Here is a 17,460-nt window from a genome sequence, read left to right as displayed (position 1 = left end):
TAAATAACGTGTTACACTCTCTGCCAGAGGCGCCACTGCATCAAGAATTACTGAAGGAGAAAACTCATTCATCTGTTGGTTAAAACAAGACGACTTGTTTCCATCACATCAGAGTAAAACACGAAGCTGCATTGGATACTAGTGGTCTTGGGTTGAGCATATTTCTTCTGAACCTTTACTGAGTTCTTCCACATCTGACGGTGAGCCGCCTGTCGTCCTGCACACATTTACGTTTTGATTGCGTTTACCAATGATGCTGTGCGCTCAACCCACAATGCATTTTGCCAAGCAGTGCCCTTCCTGTATTTGGTCTGTTTGAAGCAAACCCAGATCCGCATTTGTAGGTGGACTGCTTCTTTGATCTGAATCAGCGTTTGCTTGCACTTACCAATTCTCCAAAGAAAGCTGATTTTCCAAGCAAATTGACCAGAATGGACTCAGCTGGTGTGAATGTGCCCTGAGTTTTACTGGCTAGATAGAGCTCAGAGTTCAGGTCGGATGCAAGATCGATGCCAAATTAGCCGTCAATGTTGGGGGGAAAACCTGAGAAAACCTCCCAAAGTTACACAGTGCGTCTTTAAGAAATGACAAAAAACAAAAAAAAAACACAACACAAAACCTTAAAAGACATAAAAACATCACCTCTATCAGTATTAAAAGACAAAAATAAATACAGACATTTCCTTTTAAGATACATTACAATCCACCCTGCAGAACATCAACTACACATCTAACATCAGAAGTTAAGATAAAGAGAATAAGCTAAAAAGGAACTTCCTCACGTAAAAAAGTCCAATTCATTCTGTGCATTTGGGCTGAACTCAGATTAGTTAGAGGTGACAGAAGAAGCCTGCTCAGACCATACCTGGATCGGGTACTGGTGTCCCTCAGTGATCAATGCTGGATCTCCTTTAGTTCTACTTTAAAAGCTGTGTGCATGTGAAAATGCTGCAATCATGGAGCCGATTTATATCATTCTGCTGAAACTAAACTTTCATGATGTCACTTCATTCATTCACCTTCTTCTAGTCTGTTCAGATCAAATCTGGATGGACTGAATGAAATCAGACTGAAGGTGAAGATTGAAAGCAGCTGCATGTCGCCGTGTTTCTGACTCTTCAGAGTCAGCCGATCAGTGTAACTGATTGCTGTCATCAGACCTAACTCAATAAACACATTTGTCAAATTCTTTGTCTTTATTGTTACTGTTTTTTCACTTGTAGAGATCTTTAAACATTTTATTTAAAAACTCTTTTAAAAGTCAGCAGCATGGCTGGACGGTACCGATACTGGACTGTCTTGCCTGCAGTTCTGGCCTCTCCCCAGTAGAGAATGTTAAATAATTTAGAGACAACCACAACCCCATATTAATGCATACCTTAGGACATGTTTGCAGGACTTATGGGAAAAAATAACTCCAGAAACTCTTCATCACTCAATGACATGAAGTCTTGTAAGTGTTGGGAGAAAGAATGGAAACAAAGTGGGAAAAGATTTTTCTGGAACGTGCTGCACTAAGAGTTTTGTTTTTTTTTCCAGATTTCTGAAAAGGAAATTAGAATACAAAATCTTTAAAATCTGTTTCACACAAGAACACTTAATCCACTACAAAATGTGGTATTATTTATAATTGCTGCTGTTGTGATTAATAAATAAATGTGAATGTTTTTGTTTAAAGAAATATGTCCTGTCCTCACAGACGAATAAAGTTATGTCAAAGTCTGTAGAATCGGTGAGCTGTTCATGAGGTTGATAAATGATGACGATTAGTAAGAAACCATGCAACATTTTCGCTTCCTGTAGGAAATGAATCCATTTGGCTACTGAATTTCCTCCTCCTCTTCCTCCTCCTCACTGCAGATTCTTGAAATTTCATCAGACTCTGTAAGTTTCCATCTGTGGGAGTGGGACGCTTACCAAACTCCTTTTGGAAAATTAGCCTCACTGCTCCAGGAAAAAAAATCACTTCCAATGGATCAATACACCTGATTGTACTGTTGTTTTGCTCATAGTACTGATGCCTGAGGGACACCAAAGGAGGACACACGAATGATAAAACAGAGTAAAGATAAGTGTGAGTGCTGGACTCTGCTGCCCCCTGCTGGTTAAATACTTAACTGACTTACTGCTCTGAACATGCTGAACAGCTTTGTGGCTCTGCACTCTATTTAGAGCAGGGTTACTCTATTCCAGGGGTCGGTCCTCGAGATCTACCATCCTGCAACTTTTAGATGCAACCCTTCTCCAACACACTTGAATCAGATGTCATCTGCATGTCATTCAGCTCTGCAGAAGCCTGGTAACGAGCCAGTCATTTGGACCGGACTTGGGCACCCCTGCTCTATTCGGTCCCATGAGGGCTGCAATGCTGCAGATTTTTTTTGTATTCCTGCTCCAACACACCTGACTCAAATTAAATGGCTCCAACAGCCTGTGAAGGGCTGCACAATGACTCATTTGAGTCAGCTGTGTTAGAGCAGGGATACAATGAAAACCTGCTGGATTGAGGCCCTCGTAGGAATGAATTGAGTAGCCCTAATATAGAATGTATATAGACCAAGGGTTTCAAACATTCAGCCCAGGGGCTGAAATTGGCCCTCCAGACGGTCCAGTCTGGCCAGTGGGATGAATTTGGTGAAAGGGACATAGAAAATAATAACAGCTGTAATTTTAATTAGAGTAACTGTAATTCCTGATGTGTCCATGTTAGGCTGCATTTTTTATGTTTAAACATATTTTTTTTATTTCTAAGCATAACTTGTTAAATCTATATATCTGTCTTACTTAAAATGTGGAGGTGAGTCAGTTCAGGTGGTCAGGAATACCATTATACAAATATAATGTGTATGATAAAATACTTTTTATGTGAACTTATGCTTATGCTAAGCATTTATGCTAAATTAATTACTTTTATTTTACAATGTTTTGTGTAAAAGATATATAAATAAAAATCATACACTGTATAACATTTAGAAATGTAAACGTGTCAAATTTATTTGTCAGATTTCTATATATATCATTTAAATAGAAACATATTTCAGATTTATAAATAAAAATATGTATGTGTAAAAAATATATATTTTTATATTCAAATCATATTAGTGTATACATATCATGGTTTAATGTTTGTGGATACTGTGTTGCAGGAGTTTGACATGTTCAAGATAAAATATAAATATGGTGTAAAATTATTGTCTGCTTAATTTGGCACTTCTGTCCAATCACCCTAGCAACAACAAACACTAACTCTTGGCCTAACGAGCCAATCACATCATACGCCTGTGATTACGTCACATCCCGTCAGACACGGGGCTGGGTTAGTCCTCCATCTTGGCTCAGACCAGTGAAGCTGTTAGCCGAGTCTTCCCTGAGAGTAGGAGAAACAGCTGAGCTGACCGGACCGCCGCCGAGCCGACCGAACCCGGACTGTCTTACAAAGCCGAGTCGACCCAGCGGCTGGCAGGCAGATCCGGACCTGTTCTTGGCTCCATACCACTCCCAAGAGGTGCTGCTGGACTGCTAACGGGCTCGCCGGCTAACTTAGCCACCAAAGAGGAACTGTTGCTCCGGTCCCGTTTGGATAGATGTCGGTTAAAACCAGCCGGAAAATAAGCCGTGCCGAACCAAGCCGGGTTAGATAACCCACCGGCCGTGTAGCTCTCTTCAGAACCGATGATGCCGGGTGGAAACTTGCTCAGGTAAAAAGCGAAGTGAAGTTCCGGCAGAACCTCACACCGTCCGCTGAGTTCACACAGGTGTTCTGGGGCTGACAGGCGGCTTCATGAGCGGACCTCCGGAATACTGACCCGGATAACATGTCCACCAGGACCCCCCTGCCCACTGTCAACGAGCGGGATACAGAACAGGTGAGCATAAGCATGCATTTTTACACATTTATGATTTCAGTTAAAGAACTTCATCACGTGACTTAAATTTACCGGGAAGTTGTTGAAAAGTTTTCCATCAAACAAAAAATTATTAAATAAATAAACATGAGGAGTTTTATTTATTTTAGACATCAGGAAGTAAGCTTGACTCATTTTCACTGACAGCTGTGGGCAAGTTCCAGGTGATTCCAGGCACATTTCCAGGTCGGATTCCAGGATTCCAGGGGGCCTGGAAATGAGTTTCCAGGTTGTGACCTGGAAGGTTTCACAGTGATTCTGCTGTGGTTGCTTTTAGTCCAGAGCAAGGAAAGCTCCACTGGTTCCTGTGGAGGTTCTGAACCTAAAAAGTCCCGGCTTAAGGTTTGTGGGTTCAGGACTCATAGACTAAGATATGTCCAGGATTCAGTGGACCTGTGGACGGTACTGATGGTTAAACCAGAACTAGTACAGGACTGTTTGTGGAGCTTCTGGTGAGCTCTGAGGTGATCTGAAGTTTTGACCAATGAGATGCTTCCTGAGCAGAACCCAGGTTCTGGTGTTTGTGAGAATATCTGTGGTCCACTAAGGAGAAGCAGGGTGACCGCGGTTCATTGGGTTATGATCCTGGTGATGGTCCCCTTTAAATTCCAAGCCAGTTTTTTTGCTTTCAGCATGCAGACATGTTTTCAGGACAGCCTCGGTTGTCAGATTGTGAGGCTAAAATGGTGTGAAATCAATATATCAATAGATAAAGCAGCACAGAGGCCAACCAAAACAAACAAACAAAGCAGAATATATTACTAGCAGTATATTGTAGAAATAACACACAGCTCAACAGTGACTTTTCCTCTCTGCATCATTCTCTCATATCTTGGCTTTCAGGAGAAAAAATATTGGCATTGACACAAACACACAGCAGACACTATTTCCATATTTACATCTTTTCCTCCAGCTGTTTTTTGCTATTTACGGTTATTTATGCTACTATTTATCTGCTGTCCTTAAAGATCCAGCTACAGCTCAGCTCATGTTTGGCATCGTGTGTGAAAACGTCTTCTTGGCTTTATTCCAGCCATAGAGGAGCTTTATTTTTCTTTTTTCCAGGCAGACACAGAACGTTCTGCTCAGTTGTTGATCTTTGGCTGCTCCTGGTTGGACGTTACCATCAATTTAAGCTCTCTGATTGGTGGAAAGTTTGACAGGAAGTAGCATCATTATAATTTCCAGATCAAAATAAAGGTCTTTTAAGCTCTTTCCTTTAAAGGACTAAAATCTGTTATGCCCTTCGTTCCTGTGGCATTTTTCACTTGTCTGTTCTTCAGGTTCGGATTTAATTGGGGAGAATAGCATTCGGTGTCCCTGCTCCATGTGCCTGGAAATCCTCCAGACTGACCTGTAACTTTTGGATCTTGCTGTGCTCGTGGAGTTTTATAAAAGAATCAACTGGACAGTGTTTGTGTTTTATGAAAAGTTGCTTTGACCTCAACTACTGCACTTTAATTGCCAAAATATTTGCAGTTTTTGGATTTTTATTTTTAACTCAGTGTCTCTAACCACTTCTTTAATATGAATTTATTTATTTCTTGTGACGTGTGTTGCTGACCTATTGGCCAGGTCACTCTTGAAGATGAGATCTTGATCTAAACAGGTTTTTTATCTGGGAAAATAAAGGTTAAAATAAAATAAAAACATAGTAGTGATAGTGATGTTTTTTATTACAACATTGTGATAAATAATGCTGTTATTGTGGATTTACCATATAGAGTCTGTGAATAAGCTCTGCGTTTTGTGCCTGGATTGTAAACCTCCTGGCTGGGATATAAATGCCTGGAAACTGTTGACAACATCGCCGGTGATCTAGTTCTGTTTCTGACCTGATTCAGATGTTTAACTTTGATGTACATCTGTTTCCCAGCAGGCCTCGGGGGAAGATGGGCGTGGTGAGGTGGCGGCCCGCTCTGTCCGCTCCGCTCGCTGTAAGAGCTCCTTGGTGGCCGGCGACGGGTCGGCCCACGTGGGGAACTACAGGCTGCTGAAGACCATCGGGAAGGGAAACTTTGCCAAAGTGAAGCTGGCTCGCCATGTCCAGACGGGCCGAGAGGTGAGAAGCAGGGGCTGCTGGGAAAGATCAGCCCACAGATTCTGAGCAGGCTCTAACAACGGGCCTTTGTTTCTGACAGGTGGCCGTCAAGATCATCGACAAGACCCAGCTGAACCCGACCAGCCTGCAGAAGGTGAGCTGATGTGAACAGTCCAAGTCCGGCTCAGAACCAGAACTGTGTGTGTGCATCAGAATTACATCCTGCTGTGTTTGTGTGTCTCAGCTCTTCAGAGAGGTCCGAATCATGAAGATCCTGAACCACCCCAACATCGGTGAGTAACACCTGGGTCCCACCGACCCAGATCCCTGTTTCTGTAGGAACCTAATCATCTTCAGCACCTGAGGAGAGCAGGTCTGGTTCTGGTTCTGGTTCTGATCAGTCTCCGGTATCACAGTGTCTCATCTGTGTGTGCAGTCAAACTGTTTGAGGTGATCGAGACAGAGAAGACCCTCTACCTGGTGATGGAGTATGCCAGTGGAGGTCAGTCACATGGACACACACACACACACACACGCACGCACACACACACACACACACGCCTGAACAGCCTGAACAGGTGAGTCTTGTCTCTGTGTGCAGGTGAAGTGTTCGACTACCTCGTAGCTCATGGGAGGATGAAGGAGAAGGAGGCCAGGGCTAAATTTAGACAGGTAACACACACACACACACCATGGTAACACAGTTAAACAGCTGTGGAAGAGGACTGCAGTGCCTTTGAGCCAAGCAGCAGAACTCACCCTCCTCTGTGTGTCCACAGATTGTCTCTGCGGTCCAGTACTGCCATCAGAAGCGGATTGTTCACCGCGACCTGAAGGTAACTTGCAGGAGAACCGGTAGTGAGATTTCCCAGCTGACCTGAACACGTCATGAGTAGTTCACAGTCTCAGTGAGCAGAACCATTAACGCTGTCACAGCTGGTTCTGACCCAGCAGGTTGAAAACCAGCTCCTGTTCTAAACAGTAGCCACGTTCACGTTTTACATACGGAAAACCTTAATCTGATCCTGATCCTACTTTGTTGCTAGCATGAAGCTAACTGTATTAGCTGCTACATTAGCTTGTTTTCTGTTTAGCAGCAGGTTGGGTGGTATGCTGAAATCATTAAACCGCCTGTTTATGAGTTGAATTTGATAAACTGGACTAAAACATGGTCAGACTTCTACATAGTACCAGCTGGTTAATTAGCATGATCAGTTTTTCCTCCATACTCCACCTCTTGCTGTCTGTTCACACCATCAGAACAAAATCTAGCCAGGTAACAGCGTTAGGAGGCGGAGCTAACGTTCCGCCCGTCACAGGCATCATGTTGTGTTCGGAATCAGAACCAAGTCGGGTGTTTGTTACCTGTTACTGACGCCCGATTGGCTAACAGTGTTCCTCACAAAGAGTTCTCACCTCCTCCTCTTCTTGGTCCTGCAGGCGGAGAACCTCCTCCTGGACGCCGACATGAACATCAAAATAGCAGATTTCGGCTTCAGTAACGAGTTCACTGTCGGTGGGAAACTGGACACTTTCTGTGGTTCTCCTCCGTACGCTGCACCTGAACTCTTCCAGGTAAAACCACGCTGAGGTGACGCAGGCGTTTACGTTTTCATGTCGGGTCCAGCTGTCTGAACCATGTGTGTTTTCAGGGGAAGAAGTATGACGGTCCGGAGGTGGACGTGTGGAGTCTGGGGGTGATCCTCTACACTCTGGTCAGCGGCTCTCTGCCTTTTGACGGACAGAACCTGAAGGTGAGTCCCACTCAGACCCACACAGCAAGTCCCGGAAGATCTCGGGACTGTAAGGTGACTGCGTGTTCATGTGCAGGAGCTCAGAGAGCGGGTTCTACGAGGAAAATACCGGATCCCCTTCTACATGTCGACGGACTGCGAGAACCTACTGAAACGCTTCCTGGTGCTGAACCCGGGGAAGAGAGGAACTCTGGAGGTGAGAACTGCTCAGACTTCACCTTGTTACAAACCGGGTGACCCTGTGAGGGAATGATAAAATTTCATTGCTGGGCGAATGTTTGCTCTTTGTTACAGTTTAATTTATTTCTGTCCTTAAATGTCAACATAAAAAAGTAACAAAGTAAAATAAGCAAAAATTCCCATTCCAACTAAAATTCCTGAATAAATCCTACATATTAACTTTGGATTTTTCTTACAGAAAAGACAAAGGATCTCTGTCTGAACGTTTTTCTGGAAACTACTTTCAAAAATGGATTTGAACGTTTCTTTTCAACCTGAGAAGAGAATTTAGAAACACAGATAAAAACATGTCCTTGACTTCCAGCCGTCCTTTAGCAGAATAGCTGCTGTTTGACACATAAATAATAATAACAAGAAAGAAACGACACCGTAGTTTAGTTCATTAAGTTTATTATTTAAGCATAAAAGAAAACAAAGTTAAAACAGGGAAAATGAAACAAACCTGAGGATATGGCAGTAAATTAAATAGAAGTTCATACTCGATAACAAAGAAAAACAAAAGCAAACAGTACTCGTAATCAGAGTTTTCACACGTTTCCTTTAAATCTTTGTGGTTGGGAAAAACCACCATGTCAGTCACGTTTCAACAACAAAACTATAAAGATTGAGACTCTTTTGGTTTTTCTCATCGCTGTAATGGAAGGTGCAGCGACGCTGTAAATCCAACCAGAGTCACGCAAAACAACATCGACTGCAAATGAAACGACAACATTTAATTTCAGGGTTATGTAAACACTAACACTATTTAACCCAGTAACTAAACATTCACTTTGTTGCACAAAGCTGCCGATTATCCTGCAGTAGGTGAAACGTTTTGGTGTATTTCCTCCTTTCACTTAAACTTTTTTATGTTGTCATGTTATTCACAGGCTGGCGAGCCGTCCTCTACGATGGTTCTTTTTTCTTTAAAACCAAATAAATCAAACACAGATGACTTATTAACTTGTTTGGAAGGAATAGCTCTTTTTCTCCAGAACTTTCCTCTGCAGTTGCACTGATATGATCTTTACAATTGATCTCCTTCTGAAAGAAAACCAGAGGATAGCGGCCCAATTCATCTAGGAATTAAACCAGGACTATTTTTTACTGCCTCCCCTCTGAAACGACATACCTAAAATAAATGAAAGATATCTTCACAACTACAAGAGCTGTATTTATAATCTGCGTCTCAAAGCCGAAACATGTGAGATTACTACAGAAGTGTAAGAATAAAGATACATGTTACTGTGTCAGAGTAAATTCACCTAGAACACAGTAGAAAATGTAAATGGCTATTTCTATTTTTTTTTAGAAAATAGAGAAATGAGTAAAGTGTTCCTGATATTAGTAAAGTAATATCTGATGAGGAACTGTGCAAAAGTAGAAGCTAAAAAAGTGAACCTGAGCAGTTTTCAGATGTTTAGATAGAGCTGTTACACAGGTAAAATATCTCAGCTGTTGTTTATGATCAACATTGTCATCAATGGTCAGGAGAATCGATGGATAGCACCCAAGTTCCCCTTAGAAACCCCACACGGATCCAGAAAGAAGTGAAACCAAGATGGTGAATCCTTTACTATAAAACCCCCTTCATCTCCACGGACACTACCAGGACCTTCATGATTCATTTCAAACAAAAGCAGAGCACATATTAGCATAATGAAATCATCATGACATCCCTTCTCTGTTCAGCTTCTGGTTCATGCAGCAGTTTTCTCTGGTCCAGCTGGATTTCATAGCTGGAATCGTCTCTGAAGATAAACCTTGTTTTTCCTGTTCAGCAAATCATGAAGGATCGTTGGATCAACAGTGGTTCTGATGAAGAGGAGCTGAAGCCTTTTGTGGAACCAGAGCTGGACATAAAGGACCAGAGCAGGATCGGTACACGCGCACACACACACAGATGTAGCCGTAGCAACAGTGTGTATTGATGATCATAACACTGATGTCGCTTGTCATCAGACCTGATGGTGGGAATGGGATACTCCAGGGATGAGATCAACGATTCGCTCACCAAGATGAAGTACGATGACATCACAGCCACTTACCTGCTGCTGGGACGTAAAGCTGCTGAGGTGAGGGATTACCATGGTAACCACAGGTGAAGCCCTTCAGGCTTTTCCAGGAACTAACAAGTGTGTGTCGCTCAGGTGGAGGCGGGTGATACATCTTTGCTTAAACCTCGTCCGACCAGCAGCAGCCAGTCTCCTGCCCACCTGGTCTCCCAGCGCACCCCCTCCTCCTCCTCTTCCTCCTCCAAACAGAGGAGGTACAGTGACCAAGGTACGGCCCAGGAACAGGACCAGTACCACCACATTTTACCTGAGCGACTAACCGTCTCCTCTCCTCCTCAGTGTGTCCGGTCTCCTCGGTTGCTCCCAGGAAAAGTCCGGCGGCGGTGGAGGGGGAGGCCAAGCAGGAGGGGGGACACAGGAAGCCCAGCCCCGGGGAGACTGCCAGCCCATTGCTCGGCAACGCTAACAACCCGAATGTGAGCGACATCCCAGAGCGCAGGAAAACAACAGCCACACCCCCTGTGAGTATCTGTCAGACATGTGAAGGTAACTAGGGGTGTGTGTGTGTGAGTGTGAGGGGGTTCCTGTATCTTCTTCAAGCAGCCAATCAGAGCTTGTCTCTGTTCCAGGCATCGTCGTCCAGCATGACGAGGAGAAACACATACGTGTGCAGCGAGCGGAGCTCCACTGATCGGACTTCAACTGTCCACAACGGCAAAGAGAACAGGTAGAGTCCGTCTCCTCATCCTCATCTTCCCCTCATATCCACAGATATATAACCCCCCATCTCCCCCCTCCCTTCAGCTCAGCTAACACACCCACTCAGCGCTCTGGGGGCGGAGCTTCCACTCACAGCGTCAGCAGCGGAGCCACGCCACCGGACCGGCTGCGGTTTCCACGGGGGACAGCAAGCCGCAGCACCTTTCATGGGGGGCAGCTCCGTGAGAGACGCACCGCCACCTATAACGGCCCACCCGCCTCGCCCAGCCTGTCGCATGACGCCACACCCCTCGCCCAATCACGGTCCAGAGGCTCCACCAACCTGTTCTCCAAGCTCACCTCCAAACTCACACGCAGGTACACCAGAGCATGGCCACATGGGAGCTGTATCGGTTTAAGGCCCGTTTTTCTGTGACGCAGGCCCCCATGGCCGATAGGCAGATGGACGGACAGTTTTGTTATGGTTATGGGGGGCATGGCTAACCAAGGTAGAGCCGTTGTCTTGTAATCCGAGGGTTGTGAGTTCGATCCTCGGCCAAGTTGAGTTCATGTCGAGGTGTCCTTGGGCAAGACACCGAACCCCTAATTGGTCCTGATGGGTCGTGGTTGAGCGCCTTGCATGGCAGCTTCCGCCATCAGTGTGTGAATGTGTGTGTGAATGGGTGAATGTGATGTATGATGCGCTTTGGGTTCCAGGTACAGTCAAGTGCTATATAAATACGGACCATTTACCATTTTTGTCTCCTGTGTTACAAAGCGTAATTTTCACGTAGCTTAGTTATCTGTCAAATGATGCAGAAAACCGAGGAATACCACCGGAAATTGCGGGGACAGTGCTGAGCAGATTGGACCAGCGGAAGAAATAAACCAGAGAAGGAGAAGAGGTTTAAAGGTTCAACTACTGTAGAAATTGCATAAGCTATAAAGCTGTGTGTTTAGGGTGTGTTGAACGATTGGAAACAGCTTCATACTGGCCCTTTACCGCCGCCAAATGTCTGAAACTGCCGTCGGATCGCAGGAGTGAACTCTGTACTCAGCACTGCCCAATAGTGGAGGAACTAACCTAGCCATGAAAACCCAAAACACGCATGGAAATATGAGGATGGGGATGTATGACAACATTTGAAATGCTGCACAATTAATCGGTTTTTGATCGTGATCACGATTTTGGAGGCCACAATTAAATGAACCTGATCGCCAACGATATTTATATTTGAAATGTGAGCTCTGCTGCATCTCTGATAAGACACAATCTCAACCTGTAGTCTGCCAACCACCAGGGGACGAAGGCAAGTCCAAAACTTCATTAAGCTGCCTAAAGAACGAGGGCACAGACCTTTTACACTCGGCAGCTAGTTGTACTCAGTGTTGCCAATGTAGCGACTTCGTCGCTATATTTAACAAGTTTCAGTCACTTCTAGCGATTTTTTTATTTGTTTATTTTTTTTAAAACAACTAGTGACAAATCTATCGACTTTTTCTGGTGATATTGGAGCCTTTTGTTGACTGATGTGAAAAAGCGTATAGTTTACTCTTAAATGAGGACCGGGTGCTGAGCCGACTCCTCCTCCATCCAAAAGCACTCAGAAGAGGCTTGTTCATCACAGAGCTGATTGCCTCTGTTTCATGACCAGGCTGAAAATGAAACGTACATAACTGCTGCTGGATGATCCTGCACTCATATGTTATTGTTTATTAATGAAGAGTGTGGACAAAAACATTTAAAAAGTTAAAAGTGTTGTGACATGTTGCAGACTCTTAATTTAAAAAAAATTACACTTACTAAAATTAAACTTAAAAAAACAAAGAAAATATTGACTGAAGAATTAAATTTTATTTTATTTTTTGCTGTTCTAATCATTTTTAGGTTGTCTTTTCTTCAATTTTTGCCTTTCTCACAACATCCCTCTCCACGGTAGCATCTATTACAACTGTATATACTAGTGATGGATGTTCGGCTCTTTTCAGAGAGCCGGCTCTTGAACGGATCTTGATTTAGCATCTTTGTAGCCCCATAATTTACATTAACTTCTCAAAAATTAATGGTAAATGTATTTGTTGCATTATTTATCATCTATTCTAGTCTAAAGTTTAATTTTTTACTAAAAATTGTTGCCACATAGTTTGTTAAGAATTAGTGCAATAAAAATACATGTTTTTCCATGTATAATCGAGATTAATAATCATGATTACAATATTGATCAAAATAATCGTGATTATTATTTTGGTCATAATCGTGCAGCCCTAATTTGAAACGGATGTTCCTGTTTACGTGTGTAAAGGAGCTCAAATGAGCCTTAAGTCCTGCTTCTCTCTGTTTCTACTCTTCATCGACCCGTCACCATGGAAACGCATTCTTTTTTCTTCCTATTTAATTTCCTTTCTGCCTCTTTCTTTTCTCTCTTGCTGTCAGAGGGACGTCAGAAGTGGAGAGGAACGGACGACCTGAAGGGTCCAGGTGAGTCAGACAGGTGTGAGCAGGATGTTGATTGGTTTGGGGGGTTTGTTGGTTTGGAGGGTTTGTTGGGTTTAGTTGATAAGCCAATCAGACAGAAGGGTTTGTGTGTCGGTTATTGATTGGACAGAAATTTCATGTTTGTCTGTCTCCTCTGCCGGCAGTCGTAACATGACATCAGATCAGAGGGAGGAGCCTGCGTCTCCCGCCACTCCTCACCTGAAGGACGCAAAGCCGCGCTCCCTCAGGTTCACCTGGAGCATGAAGACCACGTCCTCCATGGAGCCTCTGGACATGATGCGGGAGATCAGGAAAGTCCTGGATGCCAACAACTGCGACTATGAGCAGCGGGAGCTCTTCCTGCTGCTCTGTGTCCACGGAGACGGACACGCCGACAGCCTCATCCAATGGGAGATGGAGGTGTGCAAACTGCCCCGCCTCTCTCTCAACGGAGTTCGATTCAAACGCATTTCAGGAACATCCATTGCCTTCAAGAACATTGCCTCCAAGATTGCCAACGAACTCAAACTTTAGACACACAGGTACGGCAGGGACAGACAGGTGGAGATAGACAGGTGTTGGACAGAGACAGACAGGTGGAGAAAGACAAGTGTGGAGACAGACAGGTGGGTGACAGACTGGTGGAGGTGGACAGGTGTTGGACAGAGACAGAAAATGTAGACAGACAGGTGTAAGTAGGGCAGACAGGTGTAGCAGGGACAGGTGTCTCGTCGTGCTCGTTTAAAAAAATGTGACCTAACTGATTACTGCTCTCTGATTGGCTGCAGCTGTAAGGTGGTTTAATTGAATGGACACACATCTGTACTCACTGATTATTGATTATTGATGCTGCAGCCATCTTGTGGTCTCTGTGTACAGGGTTTCTCTGCCAGCTCTGCAGGGGTAGCTGCACAACAAACCAGGATGAGCAGAATTTGGTGCAAAGGGTCATGGGACTCTGAGTCCAGTGTTGCAACACATTACCAGTTTTATTTTCAGAGAGTCTCTGCAGGTGTTGCCGGGAGTCTCTGCTGGGCCTGCAGAGAGACTGTGGCCTGAGGAGCCACCGGACAGGTTGGTGTGAGTCAGTGTTTGTGAATGTAAATAGTTTCTCACCTTGTTTTCATGTTGATTTTGTATGTGTGAGCCGTCAGCTGATAACTGAACCTCAGGCTCACCTGTGTCTCATTAAATACCTGAACACAGCAGGAGTTGGTGTTCTTGACCCAGTCTGATCGGTATCGGCTCTTATTTAATTTTCTTTCACCTAAAACTTTAAAACAAAGTTTAATTTTTACATTTTTTAAATGAATCTTCAAACTGAAGCCTCTGAAGAGGAGATCTGCTCTTCATCATCATAATCATTGCGAGCCCAAGCAAGCTGGTTCTGATCCGACCTTTACCTCCTGAACCAGCACACTGGACCGGATTCTTCACAGGGGGAAGGGTCTGTGACTCAGACCTGGAGGTTCGGTTTTGCCTCCATGGAAACCGTAAAGGATACAGTAACAGATGCAGTTGCTGAACTTGACCCTGAAATCTTACCTCCCAGTCAGAATTGGTGCAATTGGATCTAAAGGGATGTGTCCCCCAGGCCAGGAACCTGACCGGACTCGAAGAACAGAACCCAAACATGTGACCAGTGAGGCCTACAGAGCCTGTCAGAGCGGAAACCCGGCATTTTTGGGACAGAACCTGATCTGTTGGTAGAACCTCAGCAGTTCCGTCGCAGTTAAGCTGGTTCTGTCATTAAGAACAAAGACCAGAAAATCAGAACCAGTTTCTGCTCTGAGTCAGCTGATCAGTGATGATCTAACTCCTCTTCCTCAGACGCCTCATCGCACTGTTCTGACCAGACTGAATGGGTCAGAACCTGCAGGTGGAGGAGGTCCAAAGATAATCTCCTTCATTGGTTCTGACATATGAACAGGACTGTTTCTACTCTGGGTCTGAAAGTAACTGGTTTGGGTTCTGGTTTTATACGAGGCGGGTTGTTGGAAGGACGTCATCCACAGAGTTCATCCTGTATCCCATCATGAAATCCTACTACGACCACTGACTGGTACCACGACGGCTGCTGAATGGTTGATGGCGTCACTAACCGAGGGGGCGGGGCTTCAGCCTATAACACATGATCAGAATTGAGGAGGGAGGGGGAACCGGTTTCTCTAATTATCATACAAACGTGTGGGATTTATAATTTAACCTCTGATCTTCAGCAGGTTTGAAAATGCTCCGTCCATCTTTAACCTGGTTCTGCTTCCTCGTTCTGTTCTAGTTTAGTCCATTAGAGACAGAAACTGATCCAAATAAACATGAAGTTCAGTTAATTCAGACAATAATTACTTGAAATAAATTTTCTTCTGTTTTCCTGTAACTGTCAGAACCACAGCTGTAATTCTTTAATCCAATTACTCATTTTTTTTTTACTTAAGATCGGCTCATTTCCTTCTTACATTCCTGAATGTCTGATTCGTTATGCAAATGAAGGGGCGTGGTTTTGGAGTATGCTGATTTGACAAAAGTGGGTCGCGGGGGGCAGCTGCCTAAGCAGGGAAACCCAGACTTCCCTGTCCCTGGCCACATTCACCAGCTCATCGGGCTATCCCGAGGCGTTCCCAGGCCATCTGAGAGATGTAGTCTGTCCAGCGTGTCCTGGGTCTTCCCCGGGGCCTCTTTCTGGTGGGACGTGCCCGGAACACCTCACCAGGGAGGCGTCCAGGAGGCATCCTAACCGGATGCCCGAGCCACCTCATCTGGCTCCTCTCGATGGGAACAACAAAGGTTGATTTTTTTTTTTTTTTTTTTTTTTTTTTTTGTGAAACCAGTTCCTATTTTTGTTTTTAACTCTCATATTAAAGGGCCCAAATTACCTGCTTACCTGTGGTTCCACCTTTTTTCATGCTATAGTTTTTAAATATCTTTATCTTCCAAGACTGATGGGTCTAGTCAGTGTGATTATCTGGGTTGTTGTGATATGACAAGTCAGAACTTTGTCAAAATGCATTCACTTCAGCTAGGTACTGACTTTCTAACAGGGGACTCCGCCAGACGTTCCCAGCAGACCATCACAACACGCTTGGGTCTGCCAGGCTTGACCGGCATCCTCCCCCACCATCTGAGCCAATTCACCACCATGTGGTGATTAGTTGACAGCTCCGCCCCGCTCTTCACCTGAGTGTCTAAGACATGCGGCCACAAGTCCGATAATATGACTACAAAGTCGATCATTGAACTGCGACCTAGAGTGTCCTGGTGCCAAGTGCACATGTGGACACTCTTTTGTCTGAACAAGGTGTTCGTTATGGACAATCCATGACGAGCACAGAAGTCCTACAACAAAACACCACTCAGATTTAGATCAGGGGGGCCATTCCTCCCAATCACGCCCCTCCAGGTCTCGCTGTCATTGCCCACATGAGCATTGAAGTCCCCCAGCAGAACGAGAGAGTCCCCGGAAGGAGTGCTCTCCAACACCCCCTCCAAGGACTCCAAAAAGGGTGAGTACTCTGAACTGCTATTTGGTGCATAAGCACAAACAACAGTCAGGAGCCATCCCCCCACCTGAAGGCGGAGGAAAGCTACCCTTTCATCCACTGGGGTAAACCCCAACGTACAGGTGCCAAGTTGGGGGCAATGAGCATGCCCACACCTGCTCGGCGCCTCTCACTGGGAGCAACTCCAGAATGAAAGAGGGTCCAACCCCTCTTAAGGACAGTGGTTCCAGAGCCCAAGCCGTGCGTTTAGGTGAGTCCAACTATATCTAGCCGGAACCACTGAACCTTTCACACCAGCTCAGGCTCCTTCCCCGCCGGAGAGGTGACATTCCACATCCTTAGAGCGACGCCAGGGTCCCCTCCTCTGGCAGCCACCCAGCTCACACTGCACCCGACCCCTATGGCCCCTCCTGCAGGTGGTGAGTCCACGGGAGGGGGGGCCCATGTCACCCTTTCGGGCTGAGCCCGACCGAGCCCCATGGGCAAAGGCCCGGCTCTCCTCCGTGCCCCAGATCCAGGCCTGGCTCCAGAAGGAGGACCCCGTGACCCACGTCCAGGCAAGGGAAACCTGGGTCCATGGTTTTACGTCATCATAGGGGTGCTTTTGAGCCGCACTTTGTCTGGTCCCTCCCCTAGACACCATTTTGCCATGGGTGACCCTACCACGGGTATAAAGCCCCTGACAACATAGCCACTAGGATCATCAGGATGCGCAAACTCCTCCACCACGGTAAGGTGGCAGCTCAGGGAGGAGCATGAATCTGTGTGTTATTTTGTCAGGAGACAGAATCAAAGCTGCCAGGAGGAGATGCTGAAGCAGGTGAGTTTTAGTACCCAGAGCTCTAACTTTTTTT

General features: G+C 45.2%; 1 protein-coding gene across 1 annotated transcript; it reads left to right on the top strand.

Annotated features, from left to right (window-relative positions):
• The first annotated feature begins 3,310 nt into the window (after positions 1-3,310).
• LOC121633442 (MAP/microtubule affinity-regulating kinase 3-like) lies at positions 3,311-14,314 on the top strand. Its single transcript, XM_041975477.1, has 18 exons — positions 3,311-3,866; positions 5,782-5,967; positions 6,047-6,100; positions 6,191-6,239; positions 6,383-6,448; positions 6,548-6,618; positions 6,726-6,782; positions 7,387-7,521; positions 7,599-7,700; positions 7,777-7,896; positions 9,701-9,800; positions 9,882-9,994; positions 10,070-10,202; positions 10,274-10,455; positions 10,564-10,661; positions 10,739-11,011; positions 13,068-13,112; positions 13,274-14,314. Exons 1-18 carry the CDS (start codon positions 3,816-3,818, stop codon positions 13,641-13,643), a joined length of 2,205 nt encoding a protein of 734 aa, XP_041831411.1. The 5' UTR covers positions 3,311-3,815; the 3' UTR covers positions 13,644-14,314.
• The last annotated feature ends 3,146 nt before the right edge of the window (positions 14,315-17,460 follow it).

The sequence above is a fragment of the Melanotaenia boesemani genome, chromosome 22, assembly GCF_017639745.1.
Source record: "Melanotaenia boesemani isolate fMelBoe1 chromosome 22, fMelBoe1.pri, whole genome shotgun sequence".
NCBI lineage: Eukaryota > Metazoa > Chordata > Actinopteri > Atheriniformes > Melanotaeniidae > Melanotaenia > Melanotaenia boesemani.
Note: the sequence above shows the minus strand (reverse complement) of the source record. Positions and strands in the feature narration are given on the sequence as shown.